The 18,334-nt window shown below is 67.6% G+C and overlaps 1 protein-coding gene across 1 annotated transcript; it reads right to left on the bottom strand.

The window, feature by feature from the left end:
- Window positions 1-1,468: 1,468 nt before the first annotated feature.
- Window positions 1,469-12,355, bottom strand: GCGR (glucagon receptor). The gene is made up of 14 exons (XM_059671701.1): window positions 12,186-12,355; window positions 5,733-5,827; window positions 5,538-5,666; window positions 4,774-4,881; window positions 4,571-4,692; window positions 4,382-4,488; window positions 4,153-4,309; window positions 3,924-4,086; window positions 3,786-3,846; window positions 3,451-3,520; window positions 3,159-3,247; window positions 2,946-3,084; window positions 2,840-2,881; window positions 1,469-2,597 (listed from the first exon to the last, which is right to left on the bottom strand). The coding sequence occupies exons 1-14, from the start codon at window positions 12,353-12,355 to the stop codon at window positions 2,364-2,366; spliced, it is 1,686 nt and encodes a 561-aa protein (XP_059527684.1). The 3' UTR covers window positions 1,469-2,363.
- Window positions 12,356-18,334: the final 5,979 nt, after the last annotated feature.

Raw genomic sequence — 18,334 nt, 5'->3', positions numbered from 1 at the left:
GATGTCTGTGTTTGTACTCGGCGCCGAGACATGTGGTAAATTGTGATTATTTTTTCTTTCCTGCCCAACTTTTGTTTTCCTTCGTTATTAATTGCCTTCTTGTTCATTTGCTGTTTCCTGTGTACTAACACCAGCGAGGCTGTGCTCTCCCCGTCCTCCCCGTCTCCTCCCAGTGCGGTTGGTCACTGGGGCCCGTCGAGGGTGCCTCCCCGGAGCCTCTGCCCTGCTTGGGGCCCAGGGACCCCCACCCCCGCCCCCGGCCGGGCACAGCTCCTGGGGATGGGCCCTGACGCTCCTGGTGTGATCTATGTTTATCGAAGTCCATGCTTTCCTCTTCCTGGTCTCCACACTCTTTGTAACACACATATGCGCACACACGCACACGCACACGCGCACAGGCTGGGAGGGACCCCTGCTCTTGGGCGCCGAGGGAAGGACTGGGTGCAGGTGGTGGAGGAAGGGGCAGAGGGCCTGGGCCTTTATCTCCCGCTGGAGTGATGCTGTGGGGCGCGGGGCCCTGAGTGAGAAAGGGGGGCCCTCCTCGGCCCCCTCCCCCAGCCTGCAGGGCTGCCCACTCAGAACCAGGGTTTACTGGCTGGGCAGGCCCAGCCCGGCCAGGCCTCCACTCCGCCCGACTCCTCTGGCCGCTCTGGTTCCCCTGGGGACGGGACGGGGTAAAGGAGGACAAGGGCAGAGGGACTCGGGATGGGGGGGCAGCAGGAGGCCCCTGGGTGAGTACGCACCCCCAGGCGGTCACTGACCCTGAGCTCAGCCGCCGTGAAGGAGGCTGTGCCTTCCCTGTGCCAGCTGGGGCCGCACGGGCTCCCGGGCGCCGAGGGCTGGCGGGTGCCCCGTGGGCAGGGTCTCCAAGAGACTCGGGGCCTCGGGGGCCTGGGCATGAGGTGGCCTGACGCCTAAGGTCAGGTGCCTCCAGCCTCCGCTGCTCGGCTGGCACGGCCTCGGGTCCTGCCAGGTGCAGCCCACTAAGCACAGGGCACAGGACTCTCCGCTAATTAGCCTCCTAACCCCCTCCCCCCTCTGGGTCTCGGGCGTGGGCGGCTGGGGTGCAGCCCCTCAGGAGGCCCCGTCAGGCGGCAGTAATTCTATTTACCTTTCCTGAGAGCCTCCTGTCCTCTCATTTGCTCCCATTAGCGGCTGTGCCTGAGCAGCTCCAGCCCACGTGGCCGCCCGCCCGTGGTGGCACCCCTCCCCCAGGCCCAGCGAGTGGCCCAGTGGCTCCAAGAGCAGGGCCACCTGGCTGGCGGCCTGGCTGCGCACTCTGCTCCAGCCCCCCCTCCTCTGATGGCGCCCCCCTCCCGACACACGTCCCACCAGGCTCTCAGCTCTGCTCCCCAAGGGGTGACCACAGCCCCGGTGGCTCCTCCCGCCCTCGCCTCCAGCCTCTCCAGACGCTGTACCCAGGCGCTCGCTCCCTGCTCACCCTGAGCGCCTGGGCGTCCGCCAGCACTCGGCTCCGTCCTGGGGTCAGTCCCCCGCCTGCCCAGCAGGTGCCCGCCCACCCACGGCAGCTCCTGATGGGGAGGTCCCGGTGGCCTTGCAGAGGCCAGGGACACTGTGCTGTCACCTCACTCGGACCAGTTCAGTTGGGGTCCCCTGTCCCCCCACTTCACCTGCTGCGTGCCCTGCGCGCTGCTCAGGTGGCCGGAGCCTGGATGAGGCAGAGGCGAGCGGAGGACTCCAGGCCCAGGTTGTGCGGCAACGTCCCCACTGACCCGAGTGCAGCCCCGGCCATGTGTCCATGGGGCAGGAGGGGTGGGATGTCAGTGTCCTCCCTGGGCCATCGCCCCCCATCATGTCCCTCGCCTGGCAAATGGTGACCCCTGGGGGCCAAAGCCAATGGGGGGCTATCCCCTCAGCCTGGGGCAGCTGAGGCCGCCTGCGCTGGCGAGAGGCGGCAGCCGGGACCTGCTCCATGGGGCAGCCGGGGCGCTGCCAGCCACCACCACACTCGGTCCCATCGGGGTCCAGCTGCATCCAGTCCATCTGTAAAATGGGGGGTCCCAGAGGGCAGTGCCAGCCCAGGGGGTGGAAGAGGACCACTGCGCAAGCTCTTTATTGTTGGAGGACACACATTCCTCCTCAGACTCACAGACACACACGGGACACAGACACGCACTCACGAGAGCTCCCCACCCGTCCCCCCGCTCCCCCCTCGGGCCCGCTGGGCACAGAGCAGGTGTGGGGAGTGGAGGGGCAGGGCAGGGGAGGCCCGCCCTCAGGCCACTTGCAGTGGGCCCCGGGGACAGGGGGCCGCTCTGGCTACACCCCAGGCCACTCTGGGTCTTGGTCTGAATTGTTCGGGTGGCCTCTCACTCCCGAGTCCAGCCCCGGGGGCTCGGGCCTCACAGGGCGCTCTGGGCCCACCCCGGGGGGCTGCCGGCCGCGCGGGGCTCCCCGGAGGGGGAGGGGCCGTGGCTGCCCCCGTTGCTGTCGCAGCCTCCGGACAGCAGCAGCTTCTCGGTGGGGGCCCCGCTGGTGGACCGGGCCAGGGCCGGGTGGCCGCTGCCCTGGCGCTCCTCCCGCAGCAGCTCGCCCAGGCGCCAGCGGTGCCAGCTCCGCAGCAGCTCCGTCTGCACCTGGGGCAGCCGACAGGTGAGCCGGGCCCGGTGCCGCCAGTCCCACCCGGCTTCCCGCCTCTGGCCCCGAAGGCCGCCTGGCACCCGGCTGCGAGCAGGATGGGCTGTGCCACCTGGACACAGGGGCTGGGGACGGCTGGCACCCGGGCCGTGGCTGCCACGGGGCAAATGCAGGTGGGCATGAAGGCCGGGCGCCCGGGCTCTCTCCCCGCACCCCAGGCCGGTCCCAGACCCTCACCCACCTCCTTGTTGAGGAAACAGTAGAGGACAGCCACCAGCAGGCCCTGCAGAGAGGGGGTGGTCAGCGCGGCCCCGGGGAGGGGGGCGGGCAGCTGGGGGGGCGCGCACCTGGAAGGAGCTGAGGAAGAGGTCGAAGAAGAACTTGATGAAGCGCAGGGTGCCCTGGGCGTTCTCGTACATCACAAAGGCGAACACCACCTCGTGGACCCCCAGCAGGGGGATGAGGGTCAGCGTGGACTTGGCCAGCCTGTGGGGGCGGGGCCTGAGCACGGGCCCTGGGCGTCCCCGCCCCTCCCCGCCCGCCCGCCCGCCCGCACCCACCGGAATTTGTAGTCGGTGTGGTGCATCTGATGGGCCCGCAGCTTGGCCACGAGGATGTGCAGGATTCGGATGAAAATGCAGCTGTTGATCTGCACGTGGAGGGCATGGCTCAGGGCGGCCCTGGGGCTGGAGGGCACCCGGCCAAGACGGGCAGCCCAGCCCCAGGCCAGGGCGCCGGCCAGTGCCCTGGCTGAGTGCCGGGCCTCCCTCCCGGTCCGCCCAGGCAGGATGCTGTCTGCCTTCCTGGCCGCCGGCCGCCACAGGCCCACGGGGAGGCACGCCATCTCCTCACCAAGGTGGCCAGGAAGACGGGGAAGCGCAGAATCCACCAGAAGCTCATGTTGCCGTGGCTGGTCCAGCACCTGCAGGGCGGCCGCTCACACCTGTCAGCCCCCCGCCCCCCGCCCCGCCCCCCCATTCCCCGTGGATCTGATCAGTGACTCGGGAAAGAAAGGAGATGATCACGCGTGACCCCCATCCCGGGCTCCAGGTGTGCTCACCCCCAACGGCCTCAGGCCAGCGATACCTTCCCCCCCGCCCCCCAGCACTGGCTGCCGCCCCGCGGGCACTGCCAGCACCCGGAGAGGGGAGCCCGGCCGCTGTCCTCCCGTAGCAGCTCCTACTCACTGGATGTTCTCCAACACACACTTCAGCACGGCCCAGGGGATGACGAACAGCATGGGGGCGCCTGCAGGGGGCGGCCGCTGTGGTCCACGCTCCGGCCGGCCGCCCCCCCCCGCCGCCCCCCCGCAGCGGCCCACTCACCCCAGCCGATGCCCACGTAGAAGGCGAAGACGCTCCTCCTCTCAGGGCTGGCGGAGAGGCGCAGCAGGCGGTGCAGGTACAGGCCCTCCACCAGCAGCCAGCAGGCGTTGGCCACGACGCCGTACTGCATGAACACCGTGGCCACCCGGCAGCCGGCCAGCGCCTGGGGCAGAGCAGTGCGTGAGCCGGGCCCCGGCCTGCCGCCCGCCTGGGCACGGGGGGCGCTCACCTCGTCGCTCATCCAGCCCTGCAAGCGGAGGTCGTCCCCGAACTCCTGGCTGTAGCGGGTCTTGAGCAGCAGGTCGATGACCAGCACGGAGCTGGCCTTGAGCACGAAGGAGGCGAACAGGTTGATGTGGATGTAGTTGCGGGTGCAGTGCAGCTTCCTGTGGGGACGGGAGTCGGCGCCCGCCCGCACCCCGCCCGCCGCGCCCCTCCCGCCCGCCTGGCGTCCGTACCTGAGGCCCAGCATGATGGCCAGGGCCAGGAGCAGGGCCCCCAGCGAGAGGCAGTACCCCACCGTGTACATCACCCTGAACCCGACCAGCAGCTTGGCTTTCGCCTCCTGCAAATCACAGGGCTGCTCAGGCAGGAGGGGCGGGGGCCCGCGCCCGGCCCCGTGCCCCCTTCGCTGGCCGCGGGCTGACCTGCACCTCAAGCTCCTCCTTGTCCATCCGGCACTGGGAGGCGTTTCTCAGCGACTGCCCCTGCGGCCCCCTCACCCACTGCCCGTCCGGCCCGCACGTCTTGTAGACGAACCGGTGCTGAACTGCGGGGGGTGGGGGGCGGGGGGGGCGATGGTCAGCGCACGCCCTGAGGCCGGCCCCCGCCCCCCTGCCTCTGCAGTTACCTTTGTGGTACCAGGGCAGGTACCAGGGGCAGGCGATGCTGGCCGTGGTGTTGGGGCGCGTGTCGGGCCAGCAGGAGTACTTGTCGAAGGTTCTGTTGCAGACCAGCTCTGAGGGGGGCGGGCGGGGCTCAGCAGGCCGGGCCCTCTCTCCCCTCTCGGGATCCGCTGAGAACCGTCCTCTGCTCCCGCCTCCCAGGCCGCTGACCACCCGCCTCCCCTGGGACCCTGCATTTCCCCCAACTTGCCCCCAACCTACCTGGGGCTCCCCCTCTTCCCAGTTCCCTTCTTAAAAGTGCCTCCCGCTCTGGGGACTGAACCCCAATTTTGTTGGCTCTCTTCCTGGGCCCAGCACCTACCCTGTGGGCAGTCCCTGGCCCCCTGCCCTGTGCGGGCCCCTTCCCTGCCAGGCCAGCCCTCCTGCTCCTGCCTCTCTGCACCCCGGGGGCCTCCAGGACTGACCCCATCCTGGCCTGGCCCCCCACCCCCGGGCCTGTGAGGTCTGCCCACCTGTCTCAGCCGCCTCCTGTGGCCTCTAAGCCATGGGAGCAGATTCACTGTCCCCAGGCCCCCATGGGGGCGCCCAGCAGCAGGGGGCACGGAGCACCCCAGTGCGGAGGCAAGTCCACCACCTCTTTTTCCTGCTCCTGCGGCCTCTCCGTGACTCAGTCTCCTCACTGTGCCGAGCCTTCCCGTAAGCAGAGCCCAGGAAATGCCGCCTGGGAGGAAGGCAGGGCCCACCCGTGGGGCTCACCCGTGGGGCTCACCCGTGGGGGGCGGCAGCAGGCTCAGGTTGTGCAGACACTGCTCCCCATACAGCTTCCAGTTCTCAAACACGGAGTCCATCATCTGCGCACGGGGGGCCTGCAGCTGGGCAGGGAGGGTGGGCGGAGCGGCTGGGTCAGACAGGGGAGGGCCAGCCGGGAGGCGGGAGCCCGAGGGCAGCGGCAGCGGGCGCTCACCTGGCAGGCCAGCAGCAGCAGCAGCAGGAAGGAGGGTGGGCGTGGCCGGGTGGGGGGCATGCCTCCGGGCTGCCGCCCCCCACATCTGCCTGGAGCTGCAAAGCGGGGGCAGAGGGTCCTTTAGGCGTGGGCTCCGGGGCTGCGGGGGTCAGGCAGGGGGGCCTGGGGAGAGGCCCGCAGCGAGGAGGCTCAGCTGGGTCCTGTCTTGGCCACGGGGTGTCCTGCTCCCCTCAAGGCCCCCCCTGAGCCTCCGGGGCCCACTGATGAGGCGGGAGCTGGGGGGAAGCAGCGCTCTTGGCCAATAGGTCCTGCCGGGTCCTGGGGGCCGGCCGCCTCCAGGGGGACGGGGTTCCCGTGACCCCAGCGCCCGCCCTCCCCTCCCGCGGGTGGCAGCCATCAGCCTGCCGTCCGAAGCTGAGGGGGGAGGGGGAGCGGCGCCCGGACAGCCCCCCTGCCCCCCGCCTCCCTGCCTATTCTTAGCTCCTGGGAAAGGCCAGCGGGCAGGGTGCGGGCCATGACACCCCCAGCGCGGGAGCAGCAGGCGACCGGCCAGCGCCCAGCCGCGCCAGGGCCAGGAGCACCGGCACATTCTCAGGGTGGTCGCTGTCCACGCGCTGCAGGCTACTGGGCCCAGACGCGGGACCCCTGCCCTGTGGGGCCTGCGGGCGGGGGCGCCCCGGGGCCTGGTCGCGGGCTGCAGCCGTCTGTGCAGAGTTCTGGGGCAGCCGCAGCCCCATAAATCCTCCCCTCAGGCTTCCAGAGCCGGCGACTCCCACGGGGCAGCCGGGGGCGCCTCCCTCCGCCGGTGCAGGGCCCGCAGCCCCGCCCACTAGTCCAGCTGGTCCTGTGGGACCATTTCACCAGGGCCTCCCTGGGACGCGCCCCCCCGCCCCCTAATGGGGCCCTGAGATGCCACCGCGAGGGGAGAGCTGAGTGACCTGGGCGGGCACCGGCTCCCAGCCTGCTTGGGGCTCCTGACCCAGCGTGGTCCCCGGCTGCCGGCCAGGCCTGGGGAGGCCTCCCAGGGCGGCTGGTCCCGTCCCTGCGCAGGTAGGCTCCGCACTCAGGGCTGCGGGTGGGGCAGCCACAGTCTGAGGGGTGCCCTCAGCCGAGAAGGAGGCAGACCCGTGTCCTCAGCCCCGAGGTCACGAGGTCAAAAATGTTCCTTCTCTCCTGATCTGACCAGCCCCTCGCTGCCCTGCCCCTCGCTGCCCTGCCCCTCGCTGCCCCAGCTCTGAGCTGGGGGTTGGGTGGGAGTGGAGGGGGTAGTGGGGGGGGCGCCCCTAGGAGCAGCCTCTCCCTGTCCTACCGGCTGCAGGCGAGGAGGGCTGGGGTGCAGGGGTGTCCTGAGCAGCTAGAGGCTCCCCGGGGAGGGGAGTGACGGGCTGGCGGGCGAAGTGCACGGCGAGATGCTGGGCCCACGGAGGAAGGACACTGCCCGATAAGCTGTTCCGTCCAGAGGCCCTGCCCGGGGGGGCGGGGGGGCTGACAGCCAGCCAGGAGCTCCCAGGAAGCACAGCCCCCCCGAGAGCCGGCTTCTGGGGGGTGACAGTGCTCCTGCTGGCCCCCCGGGCCCTGGGGGAGGTGGGCGGGGCCTGGGGCGCCCAGGTGGGTGGTGGCCTACCTTCTGCAGGTGCTAACTTATCCCCGGACCCCAGAGAGAGTCAGGACTCAGGGGGAGGGGAGAGAGGGAGGGGCTGCCTGGGCTCTTCTCCATGGGGCTCTCCATGTCCCCCACTCCCACCCCCGGTCTGGCAGGGGCTCAGGGACCAGACCCCCAGGTCACAGACCTTGGCTCAGGTCCCAGAGGCTGCGGGGACCCCGCAGTGCCTGACGGGGGGGGGGGGGGGGGTAGTGGCGGACAAGGGGCAGAAGGAGGAAGTCCTCTGTCCGTTTACGGGGCCGGGGGGGGGCAAGGCGAGTCCAGACCCTCGTCTGATTAGGGGTGAGGTGGGGCGGGAGCCCCTTCCCCTGCACAGAGCTGAGGCCCCGGGGTCCCTGCTGGGCACCCGGTGGGAGGCTGGCTCCACGGGAGGCGCCCAGGGCTGGTCCCGGGACGGAGAACGAAGGACTTAACTCCTCGGAGCCCCAGGTTCCCCACTTGTGGATGGGGTGCCGCCTCCTCAGGAGTCAGTGAGCTCTGCCACCTGAGGGCTGGTGGAGCGTCCTGGCCAGGCCCCCCTGCCCCCCCATCCCCCAGCACAGGCCCCCCCTTACCCCCCCGCCCCCAACCCCCCCAGCACAGGTCGGGGCTGTGGGATGAATGAGGCCTGAGCCCGGGAGGGGGGGGCTGCAGGTAGGGGTGCTCAGGGCCCCCTGCTTCTACTATTGACCCCCCAGCTGAGCAGGGGGTGGAGGTGACCAGCCAGGGACCAGGACTGTGCCCCATAAATGTCAGCTCAGGACGGGTGCGGCTCAAGCGGACAGAGATGGGGGCTCTCCCCTCTTTCTCAGCCCCACCCTGGGTTCCCCCACCTGCCAGCTGGCACGCGCCCTGCAGAAGGCACCACTCACCCCCCAACAAGTATGGCTTGGCCAGCGTCCCACCAGTTTCAGGGCAGGGGTGGGGGTGGGGGGCCGGAGGGACTCCCAGGCCGGGGGAGGGACCCCAGCTGGGTGGGTGGCCATTATGAGACCGGCAGGTCCCCCAGGATGGAGGGCGGGGTTGAGGCCTCCCAGCCTCTGAGGTGCAGAGGTGCGTGGGGGGGGGAGGGTGTTTGTGAAACCGGATCAAGTGGCCGGAGGTGGTGGCCGAGGTGCACCAGGGGCCAGGCCTGTTGACAAAGCCTGGTTCCCTGTCCTTCACCCCCGGCCCTGAGGGCGGGCAGGCACAGCTCCCCCTGCACCCTCGCCCCTGCACCCTCACCCCCAGCCCTGGCCGGCCTCAGCCTGCGTGGATGCGGGCGCCCAGACCTGCGGGGTCAGTGGGTTGGGCTGGGGGTGGGGAGGGGGAGGGGAGGGGGGGAGCGGGTCACAGTGACAGCGTGGGCTTCCGGGGCGCTGGCCCCTCGCCCCCCATCCCGGAGACACCCGCTCCCGGAGCTGGGGTGCTGCTGGGACCTTCCTGGGGGGCAGGGCACGGAGGGGGGAGGCCGGGCCCGAGGACGCGGCCCGGGGGTGTCTCACGGGGCTGCCGTGGGGGAGAGAGCGGAGGGAGTAGCCGAGCCCAGGGGGGGCCGGACGGGCACCTGGCGGCGCGCACCCCCCGCCCGCCCCGCGCTTCCCGGAGAGGAGGGCGCAGCCCGGGTCCCCGTGGGCCGGTTCCGAGCCCCGATTCTGCCGCCCCCGGACGTCCCCTCGGGCCCCGTGCTCACCGCGCTCGGTCGGGTCCGGGTCGGCGCTCCCCGCTCCCCGCTGCCGCCGGCTCCCGCGCCCGCGCCCCGCGCCCCGATCCGGCCGCGCGCAAACTTTCCGGCGGCGACGCTGGGAGGCGGAGGCGGTGGCGGCGGCGGCGCGGGGGGGGGGGGGCAGCCGAGGGTCCGCGCCCCGCTCCTCCCAGCGACACCCCGGTCCTGCCCCCCGGACCCCGGCCCCGGGCCCGAGGACTCCGAGCGGCGGGTCCCTCCCAGGCAGAGGCGGTCGCCCGGAAGGACAGGTGGGGGTGGGGGTGGGGTGCGGTGCGGGGTGCGGGGTGCGGGGTGTGGGCTGATTTGCTGGAAGGACCGACTCCCCACTTACCCCCGCGGCTCCTGGGCGCAGAGCAGGCGGATGGGTGGGGGCTGCCCAGGCGGGAAGGGGGGCCCGGGTGCCCCTTAACCCGTCTCAGGGCCCAGGTCCCCTCCGTTAACCCCTCCAGCGCCACTGCCCCCCTCCCCCGGCTGCGCCAAGTCCCCCCGCACACTGGGGGCCCTACAGCTGCACCCCCAGCCTTGTGCCTGCAGACCCTCGGGAACCCCTCTCCTCCCCCAGGCCCCCCAGCGCCATCACCTCAGGGCCCCCCCCCCCCCCCCACACACACACACTGTGGGGCCCTATCTTTCCTGGGCTGTCAGCATTCAGGACCGGAAGTGGCCGCTCCTTCTAGAAAGTTCTCCCACTGCGTGGTTTCCTGGGGCTGCTCCCTCCACTGCCCTCACTGTCCACCTGCTCCCCAGGCGCCCCCAGTACCCAGACCCCACCCGGGCTGCTTGCGCCCCCTGGCTGTGCCCCCCCCTGCACCCCCTGGGGGGACACCCGGCTCAGCCCAGGCCGCCTCCCACCGCCGCCTGTTTCCTGGGATCCCCTGGCCTCTCTGTCAACCGCCTCCGGGCACCTGGGCGGCTCCCCCGTCCTTGGTCCCCAGGGTCCCCGGGCCCTTCTCGACTTCAGTTTTGGGGGCACTGGAAGCCATGGTCTCCCCGGGGCCCCGCCTCCAGCCCCCAGAGCAGAGATGCTGGCAGGGGCCTTAGCCCACCTGTGCCAGCCAGGCCTGGAGCCCAGGTGAGGGGCGCTCTGGAGGTGCCCGCCAGACCCCCCTTCTTACCAGTGCACCGGAGCCCTGCCCCCAGGGCGGCCTTTCTGTTTCAGTTCAGGTGCCGGCCAGAAGGCAGAGGTCAGCGGCAAAGGTCAGAGGCAAAGGTCAGAGAGCGGCTCAGCCCGCAGAAGGGCCTGTGCAAACGCAGGGGCGGGCGGGGAGGGCCTCCGCCTGTGCCCAGACCTGCCGTCCTCCCTCGCGGCCCCTCCTCTCTCCGCCCCTCTCCCTAAGACACAGGTCTGGACACCCCCAGGCGGCTGTGATGTCAGAGGTGGGGTGCCCCCTCCCGTGTGACCCTCAGAGATGCCCGGCCTCCCTGGCCCTTATTCCCGGGAGTCTCTGGCCGGGCACAGGCCCAGCAGCCTGGGCAGGCGCTGGGTGGCCCGAGAGGGGACAGATGGGGCGGGGGTTCCCCCCTGGGCTGGGCCACCTCTATTTACATAACTGAATTCATAAGACATAAACAGAGCGGATGGGAACGGAGGGCCTGGGCCTTCCCAGAGCCGTCCGGGGGCCTGGGGAGGAAGGCGCCTGCCCGCCGGGAACCCCAGAGTCCTATGGGGCGGCCTCGGAGCTGCGGGCACCCATGCAGCGGGGGCGGGGGGGGTAGCTGCCTCTGCCTGTGTCTGCCCAGTCCCTGTGCGGCCTGCCTGCAGCTGGTACTGCCCGCCACCAGGAGGACCACACCCCCACCTCGTGCTCTTGGGGGGCCCAGACGACAGTAAGCAGTAGAGAGAGGGGGCCCGACCGGGCGGGCAGACCCAGGGGGAGGGACCTGGTGGGGAGGGCCCGGGGCAGCGGGAGAGGAGGCCGCAGGGCCGGTGCCCACACACAGTGCGGGGGGCACCGGCTGGTCCCGCCCACGGCTCCTTGCTGCGCCTACTCATTCCTTTTGGTGAGCTTCTCCAGCTTTTCTTGGCTTAGAACACAAGCATTTCCTTCTACTGATAGAGGGCCTCACCCGCTCGCTCGGCCTGGCTCAGGGTTGAGTGTCGACCTAGGAACCAGGAGGTCACGGTTTGATTCCCGGTCAGGGCTCCATCGCGCCCCCTGCCCCCCCCCCCCGCCCCCGGGCCTGGCTAGTTCTGCTCCAGCCCAGGCCTGACCACGCGGATGGGCCTCCCGCCCTGCTCCCTCCTCCGGCCCCTGCCCACCGGGCCCAGGCCAGTGCTGTCCACCCCCGGCCCCCATGTCTGTCACTGACCTGAGCCCGGTACCGTCCGCAGCTGCAGCCCCGGGGCCCTCTCTTCAGTCGGCCTGAACGCGGCTCCCCAGAGCCTGACGACCTTGCTGGTGGCTGGGGCGAGAGGCGCCGGCGAGACCAGGCCAGGGCCCAGCGCCCTTCCCAGGGGAGGGGGGCCACTCGGGGGGAGAGAGGAGACACGGAAGGTCCCTGTTCCGGGCTGGACCGTGTCCCCAAATTCGTGATGAAGCCCCACCCCCAGCAGCTCCGGAGGGTCTGTGCTTGGAGGGGCTTAAGGTGACATGAGGCCATGGGGCCCGGCCAGCAGGGCTCAGGGGCTGAGCGTCCACCTAGGAGCCAGGAGGTCAGGGTTCGATTCCCGGTCGGGGCACAGGCCCGGATTGCAGGCTCCATCCCCAGTGTGGGCCGTGCAGGAGGCGGCTGGTCCATGATCTTCTGTGATCATTGATGTTTCTCTCTCTCTCCCCCCCTTTCTCTCTAAAATCAATTAAAATAATAACAATAATAATAATAGTATGGAGGGAGGAGATGACAGGCCCAGGGGCGGGGGGGGGGGGGGCGCGGTGGGTGGCGTCCATAGGAAGATCCGCTCCCTCAGGGCAGGTCCTGCAGAGTCGAGGTCCCTGCCTGTCTGCAGGGTGATGCTAAGGTGGGGTGCCCGCGGGGCGGGCGCCGAGGGCCTCGGGGAGCCCTAACGGCAGGAGCTGGACACGGTGTCCTCGCCGAGGGCATCAGCCACCCACGGCTGCAGAGCAAATTACCCCAAATGTGTCCGCTCCCAGCAGCCAGCACTTACCCCTCAGGCTCCTGCGGCTCCTGCGGCCAGGAATCTGGATCAGGTGTGAGCCGGGGCTGCAGCATCTCGATGCCCCTGGAGGGCCCTGCCCGGCTCAGCCCTGGGTCCCAGGCCTCGTCCCTACTGGCCGCTCGCCGCTTCCTCGGGCCGAGCAGGATGGCGGCCACCATCCTCCCTGAGCCTGATCTCGGAAACGTCGCCTCGGCCGCCCGTGCGTCAGAGGTGCTCCCTCTGTCCAGTCGAGGCTGCAGGCGGGGGTGCCAGGGCGGGGTCAGTGTCGCATGGGACAGAGCTTCAGTTGAAGAAAATGAGGAAGTTCTCACCAGCGGCGTGGCTCAGTGGTTGAGCATCGACCTAGGAACCGGGAGGCCAGGGTTCGATTCCCGGTCAGGGCACAGGCCCGGGTTGTGGGCTCCATCCCCAGCGGGGGGCGTGCAGGAGGCAGCCGGCCCATGGTTCTCTCTCATCATTGATGTTTCTGTCTCCCTCTCCCTTCCTCTCTCGCTAAAATCAATTTTTTAAAAATATATTTTATTGATTTTTTACAGAGAGGAAGGGAGAGGGATAGAGAGTTAGATGAGCGAGAAACATCGATCAGCTGCCTCCTGCACATCTCCTACTGGGGATGTGCCCGCAACCCAGGTACATGCCCTTGACTGGAATCGAACCTGGGACCTTTCAGTCCACAGGCCGACGCTCTATCCACTGAGCCAAACCGGTTTCGGCTAAAATCAATTTTTAAATAAACAAAAAAACCTCAGTATTTATTTTTTTATCCTCACCCTAGGATATTTTTCCACTGACTTTTTAGAGTGGAAGGGAGAGAGACAGGCACATCAATGTGAGAGAAACACATGGATTGGTTGCCTCCTGCACGTGCCCCGACCAGAGCCCAGGCCCGGGAGGAGCCTGCAACCCAACTGAGGTCCGCGCCCTTGACCGGAATCGAACCCGGGACCCTTCGCTCAGCAGGCTGATGCTCTATCCACTGAGCCAAAGGAGCTAGACTAGAGCAAAACCCTCACTATTTAAAAAATAGAAAGGAAGTGAGGAGTGCTGGAGATGATGTTGCGGACGGCTGCACAACAGTGTGAATGGGCTTCATGCCGCTGAGCTGAGGGCGGGCACGCGGGCTCCCAGCCACGGCCCAGCTGCCTGACACCTGCTGCCGCCCGAGAGCAGCCCGCCCGCCCGCGCACCTGCGGGAACGCCTCGCCCTCGGGTCCGCCTTCCTGAGGGGAGAGTCGGCCGACCTTGATGCACACGCAGGGTCTGAAGTGCCCGCACTCAGATTCATGATGTATTAATATCGTTATATGATTATTCCATTTTACCACAATAAAACCATTTTTAAAAATATACTTTTATTGATTTTAGAGAGGAAGGGAGAGAGAGATAGAAACATCAATGATGAGAATCATTGATCGGCTGCCTCCTGCACGCCCCCTACTGCGAGTAGAGCCTGCAACCCAGGCCTGTGCCCTTGGCTGGAACTGAACCCAGGACCCTTCAGTCGCAGGCCAACACTCTATCCACTGAGCCACACCGGCCAGGGCCGTGGTCGGCAAACTGCGGCTCCCGAGCCACATGCGGCTCTTTGGCCCCTTGAGTGTGGCTCTTCCTAAGCCTTAGGAGTACCCTAATTCAGTTAATAACAATGTACCTACCTATATAGTTTAAGTTTTTTTTTTTTTTTTTTAAATATATTTTATTGATTTTTTACAGAGAGGAAGGGAGAGAGACAGAGAGCCAGAAACATCGATGAGAGAGAAACACCGATCAGCTGCCTCCTGCACATCTCCCACTGGGGATATGCCCGCAACCCAGGCACATGCCCTTGACTGGAATCGAACCTGGGACCCCTCAGTCCGCAGGCCGACGCTCCATCCACTGAGCCAAACCGGTTTCGGCTATAGTTTAAGTTTTAAAAATTTGGCTCTCAAAAGGAATTTCAATCGTTGTCCTGTTGATATTTGGCTTGTTGTCTAATGAATTTGCCGACCACTGGGCTAGGGCAATAAAACCATTTTTTTAAACTATATTTTTATTGATTTCAGAGAGAGGAAGGGAGATTGAGAGAGAGAAACATCAATGGTGAGAGTCATGGACCGGCCGGCTGTGGGCGCGGGGCCAGCGCGTCCAGGTCTGGAATGTGTCCCATCGGTGGGGCTGCTTCTGGCCGCGAGGCCTCAGAATCCGAGCGGCTGAGGGTGGTGGATGGGAGCGGGGTGGGCTGGGGGGGGGGCGGGTGCAGGCCCACCTGAGGGTGCGTCTCCCAGGGGGCGGCCTCAGGGCCCACAGCGGCCAGGCCTCGAGGGACACGGGGGCCTGGGCCCAGCCTGGTCTAGGGTTCCCCAGGACCCCGCCCCGGGAGAGGAGGCTGCACCCAGTGGCCTTTGGAGGGTGAGGAAGGACTCTGTCACATGCAGGGGCACCGGGGTCAGAGCAGGAAGTGGGGGTGCAGAGCCCTTGGGGGACACACGCTGCACCCTGCGTCCAGCGCCCCCAGGCCGGCTTCCCCTGCAGAGCCCGCTCCCTCCAGCCGCCATGTCCCACCTGCACCGCGGCCACCCTCAGGGGCTCGCTCCGCACGCTGCGGTCTGCGGGGTCTCCCAGGCGCCCCAGCGGGGCCGCGGGACAGACACTCCTGGCTGGACAGGCCGGTCGCGCGGCCATGACTCGCCCTTCCTCCTTCCCAGCCGCGCGGGCCACTCGGACCCGCCCGCCCCTGCGGCTCCAACGCGCATCGCCCCTGAGCGCCCCGCTCCCAGGAGCGCAGGGCAGGTCGAGGTCGGCCGGGCGCCTCCAGGTCGGGGAGCCCTCAGGGTGGGGGCCCCGCCGGCCGAAGCCTGCGCCCTGGTCCCGCCCGGCGGCCCCCCTCCCTCGGGCCCTGCTGCCTCCTCCGCCGGGAGGGCGGCTCGGACCGGATGTGGGCCTGAGTGGTCCAGTTCGAATTGTCGCGGCCAAACCCCGGAAAACGGGCCGCCAGCTCCCTCTCTGCCGCCCCTTCCACTCCGAGTCCGGCCGGGCCGCCGCCGGACACGCCCCCTTCCCGGGCTCCGCCCACAAGCCCCGCCCCGCCGGCCACGCCCACCCGCCCCGCGGTCAGCGTCGCCCGGCTGCCCCCCAGCGGCCGCGCGGGGAGTGACAGGCTCTGCTGTGTCTGCGGGGCCCCAGGTGGTCACCCCCACCCAGGCCTCTCCATCCACAACTGGGTCTGGGTGGGGAGGGTCAGTTCCTGGGTTTGGGAGCCGGAGGAGCCGGGAAGGCACGCCCTTGAGAGGCGGTAGGATGGACCCCGGGGGCGGGGGCGCCACCCTTGGGGTCAGTGCTGGGGTCAGGGTTCATGGTCAGGGTTAGGGGCCATAGATGGTGAGTGGTGGCGCTCATCGTTGTTGTTAGGATTTCGCCTTATTGAAAAAATATTTTTATTGATTTCAGAGTGGAAGGGAGAGGGAGAGAGAGACATCAGTGGGAGAACGCCATTGGTTTGCTGTGTGCCCCCTTCCGGGGATCGAGCCCACAATCCGGGCCTGTGCCCGACTGGCAACCTCTTGGTGCACGGGGTGGTGCTCAACCCAGTGAGCCACTGGCCAGGGCAGGAGTGACTGTTTCTTCTTTTTAAAAATGCATGTCTCGCCCCGGCTGGTTTGGCTCAGGGGACAGTGTTGCCCTGCAGACTGAAGGGTCCTGGGTCCGATTCCGGCCGAGGGCACATGCCGGGGTGCAGGCGCCACCCCTGGCCCTGGTGAGGCACCGATCGGCGCCTCCCTCACGTGGATGTCTCTCTCTCCCCCGCTTCCACTCTCGAAACATCAATGGAAAAGCGTCCTGGGGTGAGGATTAACCAAGGAAAAAAGGGCAGCAGCAGAGGGTGTTAAGGGGTACGGAAGCGCGAGGAGGCCAGGGTCCGATTCCGGGCTACGACCTCCTTGAGGGTTCACCCCGGGGGAGGCATTACTTCGGGCATCGGCCCGGTACGTTCCTGTGGCCACAGCGCTGTCGGCCGGCAAACACCAACCTCGCCCTGGAACCCCAGGCCTGGTCCGACTGGCGACTGGCACAGGGCCTGCCGGTGAGGGCCCACCTCGCAGAGACACTTCCTGTGGAACCCCCACTTCCTGTGGGACACCAGGCAGGCAGGAAGCCCGGAGACTGGGGAGCAGAGCAGCTCCTCCCAGGGGCCCCTCCACCCATGGGAGGCGGGGTGACCTCACAAGCAGGACAAGCAGAGCCCGTTCCTCACTCCAGCTGCCTCGCACCCCGGACAGGGCCTGGACCCTGGCGTGGGAACCGGGCGAGTGTGAGGACGGGACGGGGACCCTGGCGTGGGAATGGGGCGAGTGTGAGGACGGACCAGGGCGCGCTCCCTCCTCCCGAACTCTGAGGGCAGGGCCTCTGCTTGTTCCTCCTGGGTTTTGCCCTTTGGCTCTGGGATCGCTTGGTGTTAACGTCTGGAGTGCGGGAAGGGTCCAAAGTCGCCTGTGCATGTGTCCAGCCCGGCGGCGTGGCTCAGTGGCTGAGCGTTGACCTATGAACCAGGAGGTCAGGGTTCGGTTCGATTCCCGGTCCCCAATGTGGGGCCCGCAAGAGGCAGCCGAACGGTGACTTCCTCTCATCATTGATGTTTCTCTCTCTCCCTCTCCCCTCCTCTCTGACATCAATAAAATATATTTAAAAAATAAGCAAAGCCTGGCTTTTCCACTGAATCTGCCTGGTGCCCTCACTAACATTTAAAAAAAAAATATTTTCATTGATTTCAGAGAGGAAGGGAGAGGGAGAGAGAAACATCCATGATGAGAATCATGGATCGGCTGCCTCCTGCACGTCCCCCACTGGGGATCGAGCCTGCAACCCGGGCCTGTGCCCTTGACTGGAATTGAACCCGGGACCCTTCAGTCCGCAGGCTGACGCTCTATCCTGAGCCACACCGGCAGGGCCTTCTGTGCAGCTTTTTGTAAACCAGACAGTCTCTCTTTAAGGAAAAGGCCTGGGCTGACTGGAAAGGCGGGGCTTGCTCTCCTGAGGGTGCATTTTTCCGCTTCCCTCCCGGCCCCGCCCTCCGGGGGCCAGAGGACCCAAGGCGGGCACGGCGGGACCCACCGAGGGCGGGGCGGCCCAGGCTCCCTCACACTCCAGACTGGTGCTGACCCCAGCAATGCCGGCTGTGGGCCCTGAACCAAAACCTCCAGGGGGAGGGGGGCGGCGCCCAGCCCTGCTCCCAGCCTTTCTGCTGTGCTGGGTGCTCTGTGCCAGGAGGCCCCGGGGAGCTCTGCCCACGCCCGCCTCTGTGCCCTGGAAACCTTGTCCCATCTACCCCACCCTCTGCTCTCTGCCCTGCACTGGGCCCCGGCCAGGCCCGTCCCTGCCAAACCGCCCAACCAGACAGGGCACTTTCTCCCTCCGTCCTGGCCCAGCAGGCGTGGCATCATGGGGGCCAGGCTGGGAGGAGGCTGGTGAGATGCCAACTGCCCGCTGCCCAGGGCACACCAGCACGCAGGTGAGTCGGTGCCAGGCTGGTGCTCCAAGTCGAAGCAGCTGAAGGAGACCCAGGCAGCCCTGAGGCCGGAGGACTGACCGGAGGCTGCTGTGGTCGCATCCCTCAGGCTCTCACAGACATGAAGTATTTCCCTATAAATGACCTGGCTTCCAGCCCCAGCAGTGTGGCTCAGTGGATGAAGCGCCGGCCTGCGGGCCAAAGGATCCCGGGTTCGATTCTGGTCAAGGGCATGGACCTCGGTTGCAGGCTCCTCCCTGGGCTGGTGGGGGCCCATGCAGGAGGCAACCAATAGATGTGTTTCTCTCACATCAATGCTTCTGTCTTTCCCTCTCTTCCACTCGCCCTAAAAATCAATGGAAAAATATCCTTGGTTGAGGATTAACCAAAAACAAAAGAAACCACCACCAAAAACTGACGTGACTTCAGGGTTTGCTCCCAAACACTCCAGGGGTGCGGAGGGCCTGGGTGCTCACCGCGGGAGCTGGGTGGGAGGTGGGTGCGGGCGGCTGGTTCTAACAGCAGCCTCATTGAGGTTCCGCGGTTTTCAACGTGGTCACAGCTGTGCAACCATCGCCACCTTGTACAATCCGACTTATCTGCTCGATGCTCCGACCGGGGTTGGGGCCCTGAGGTCTGAGCGGGCTGGGCT

This window comes from Myotis daubentonii, chromosome 16 (assembly GCF_963259705.1).
Source record: "Myotis daubentonii chromosome 16, mMyoDau2.1, whole genome shotgun sequence".
In the NCBI taxonomy this organism is placed as follows: domain Eukaryota; kingdom Metazoa; phylum Chordata; class Mammalia; order Chiroptera; family Vespertilionidae; genus Myotis; species Myotis daubentonii.
The sequence above is the reverse complement of the archived record's forward strand: the minus strand, read 5'-3'. Positions and strand labels throughout refer to the sequence as shown.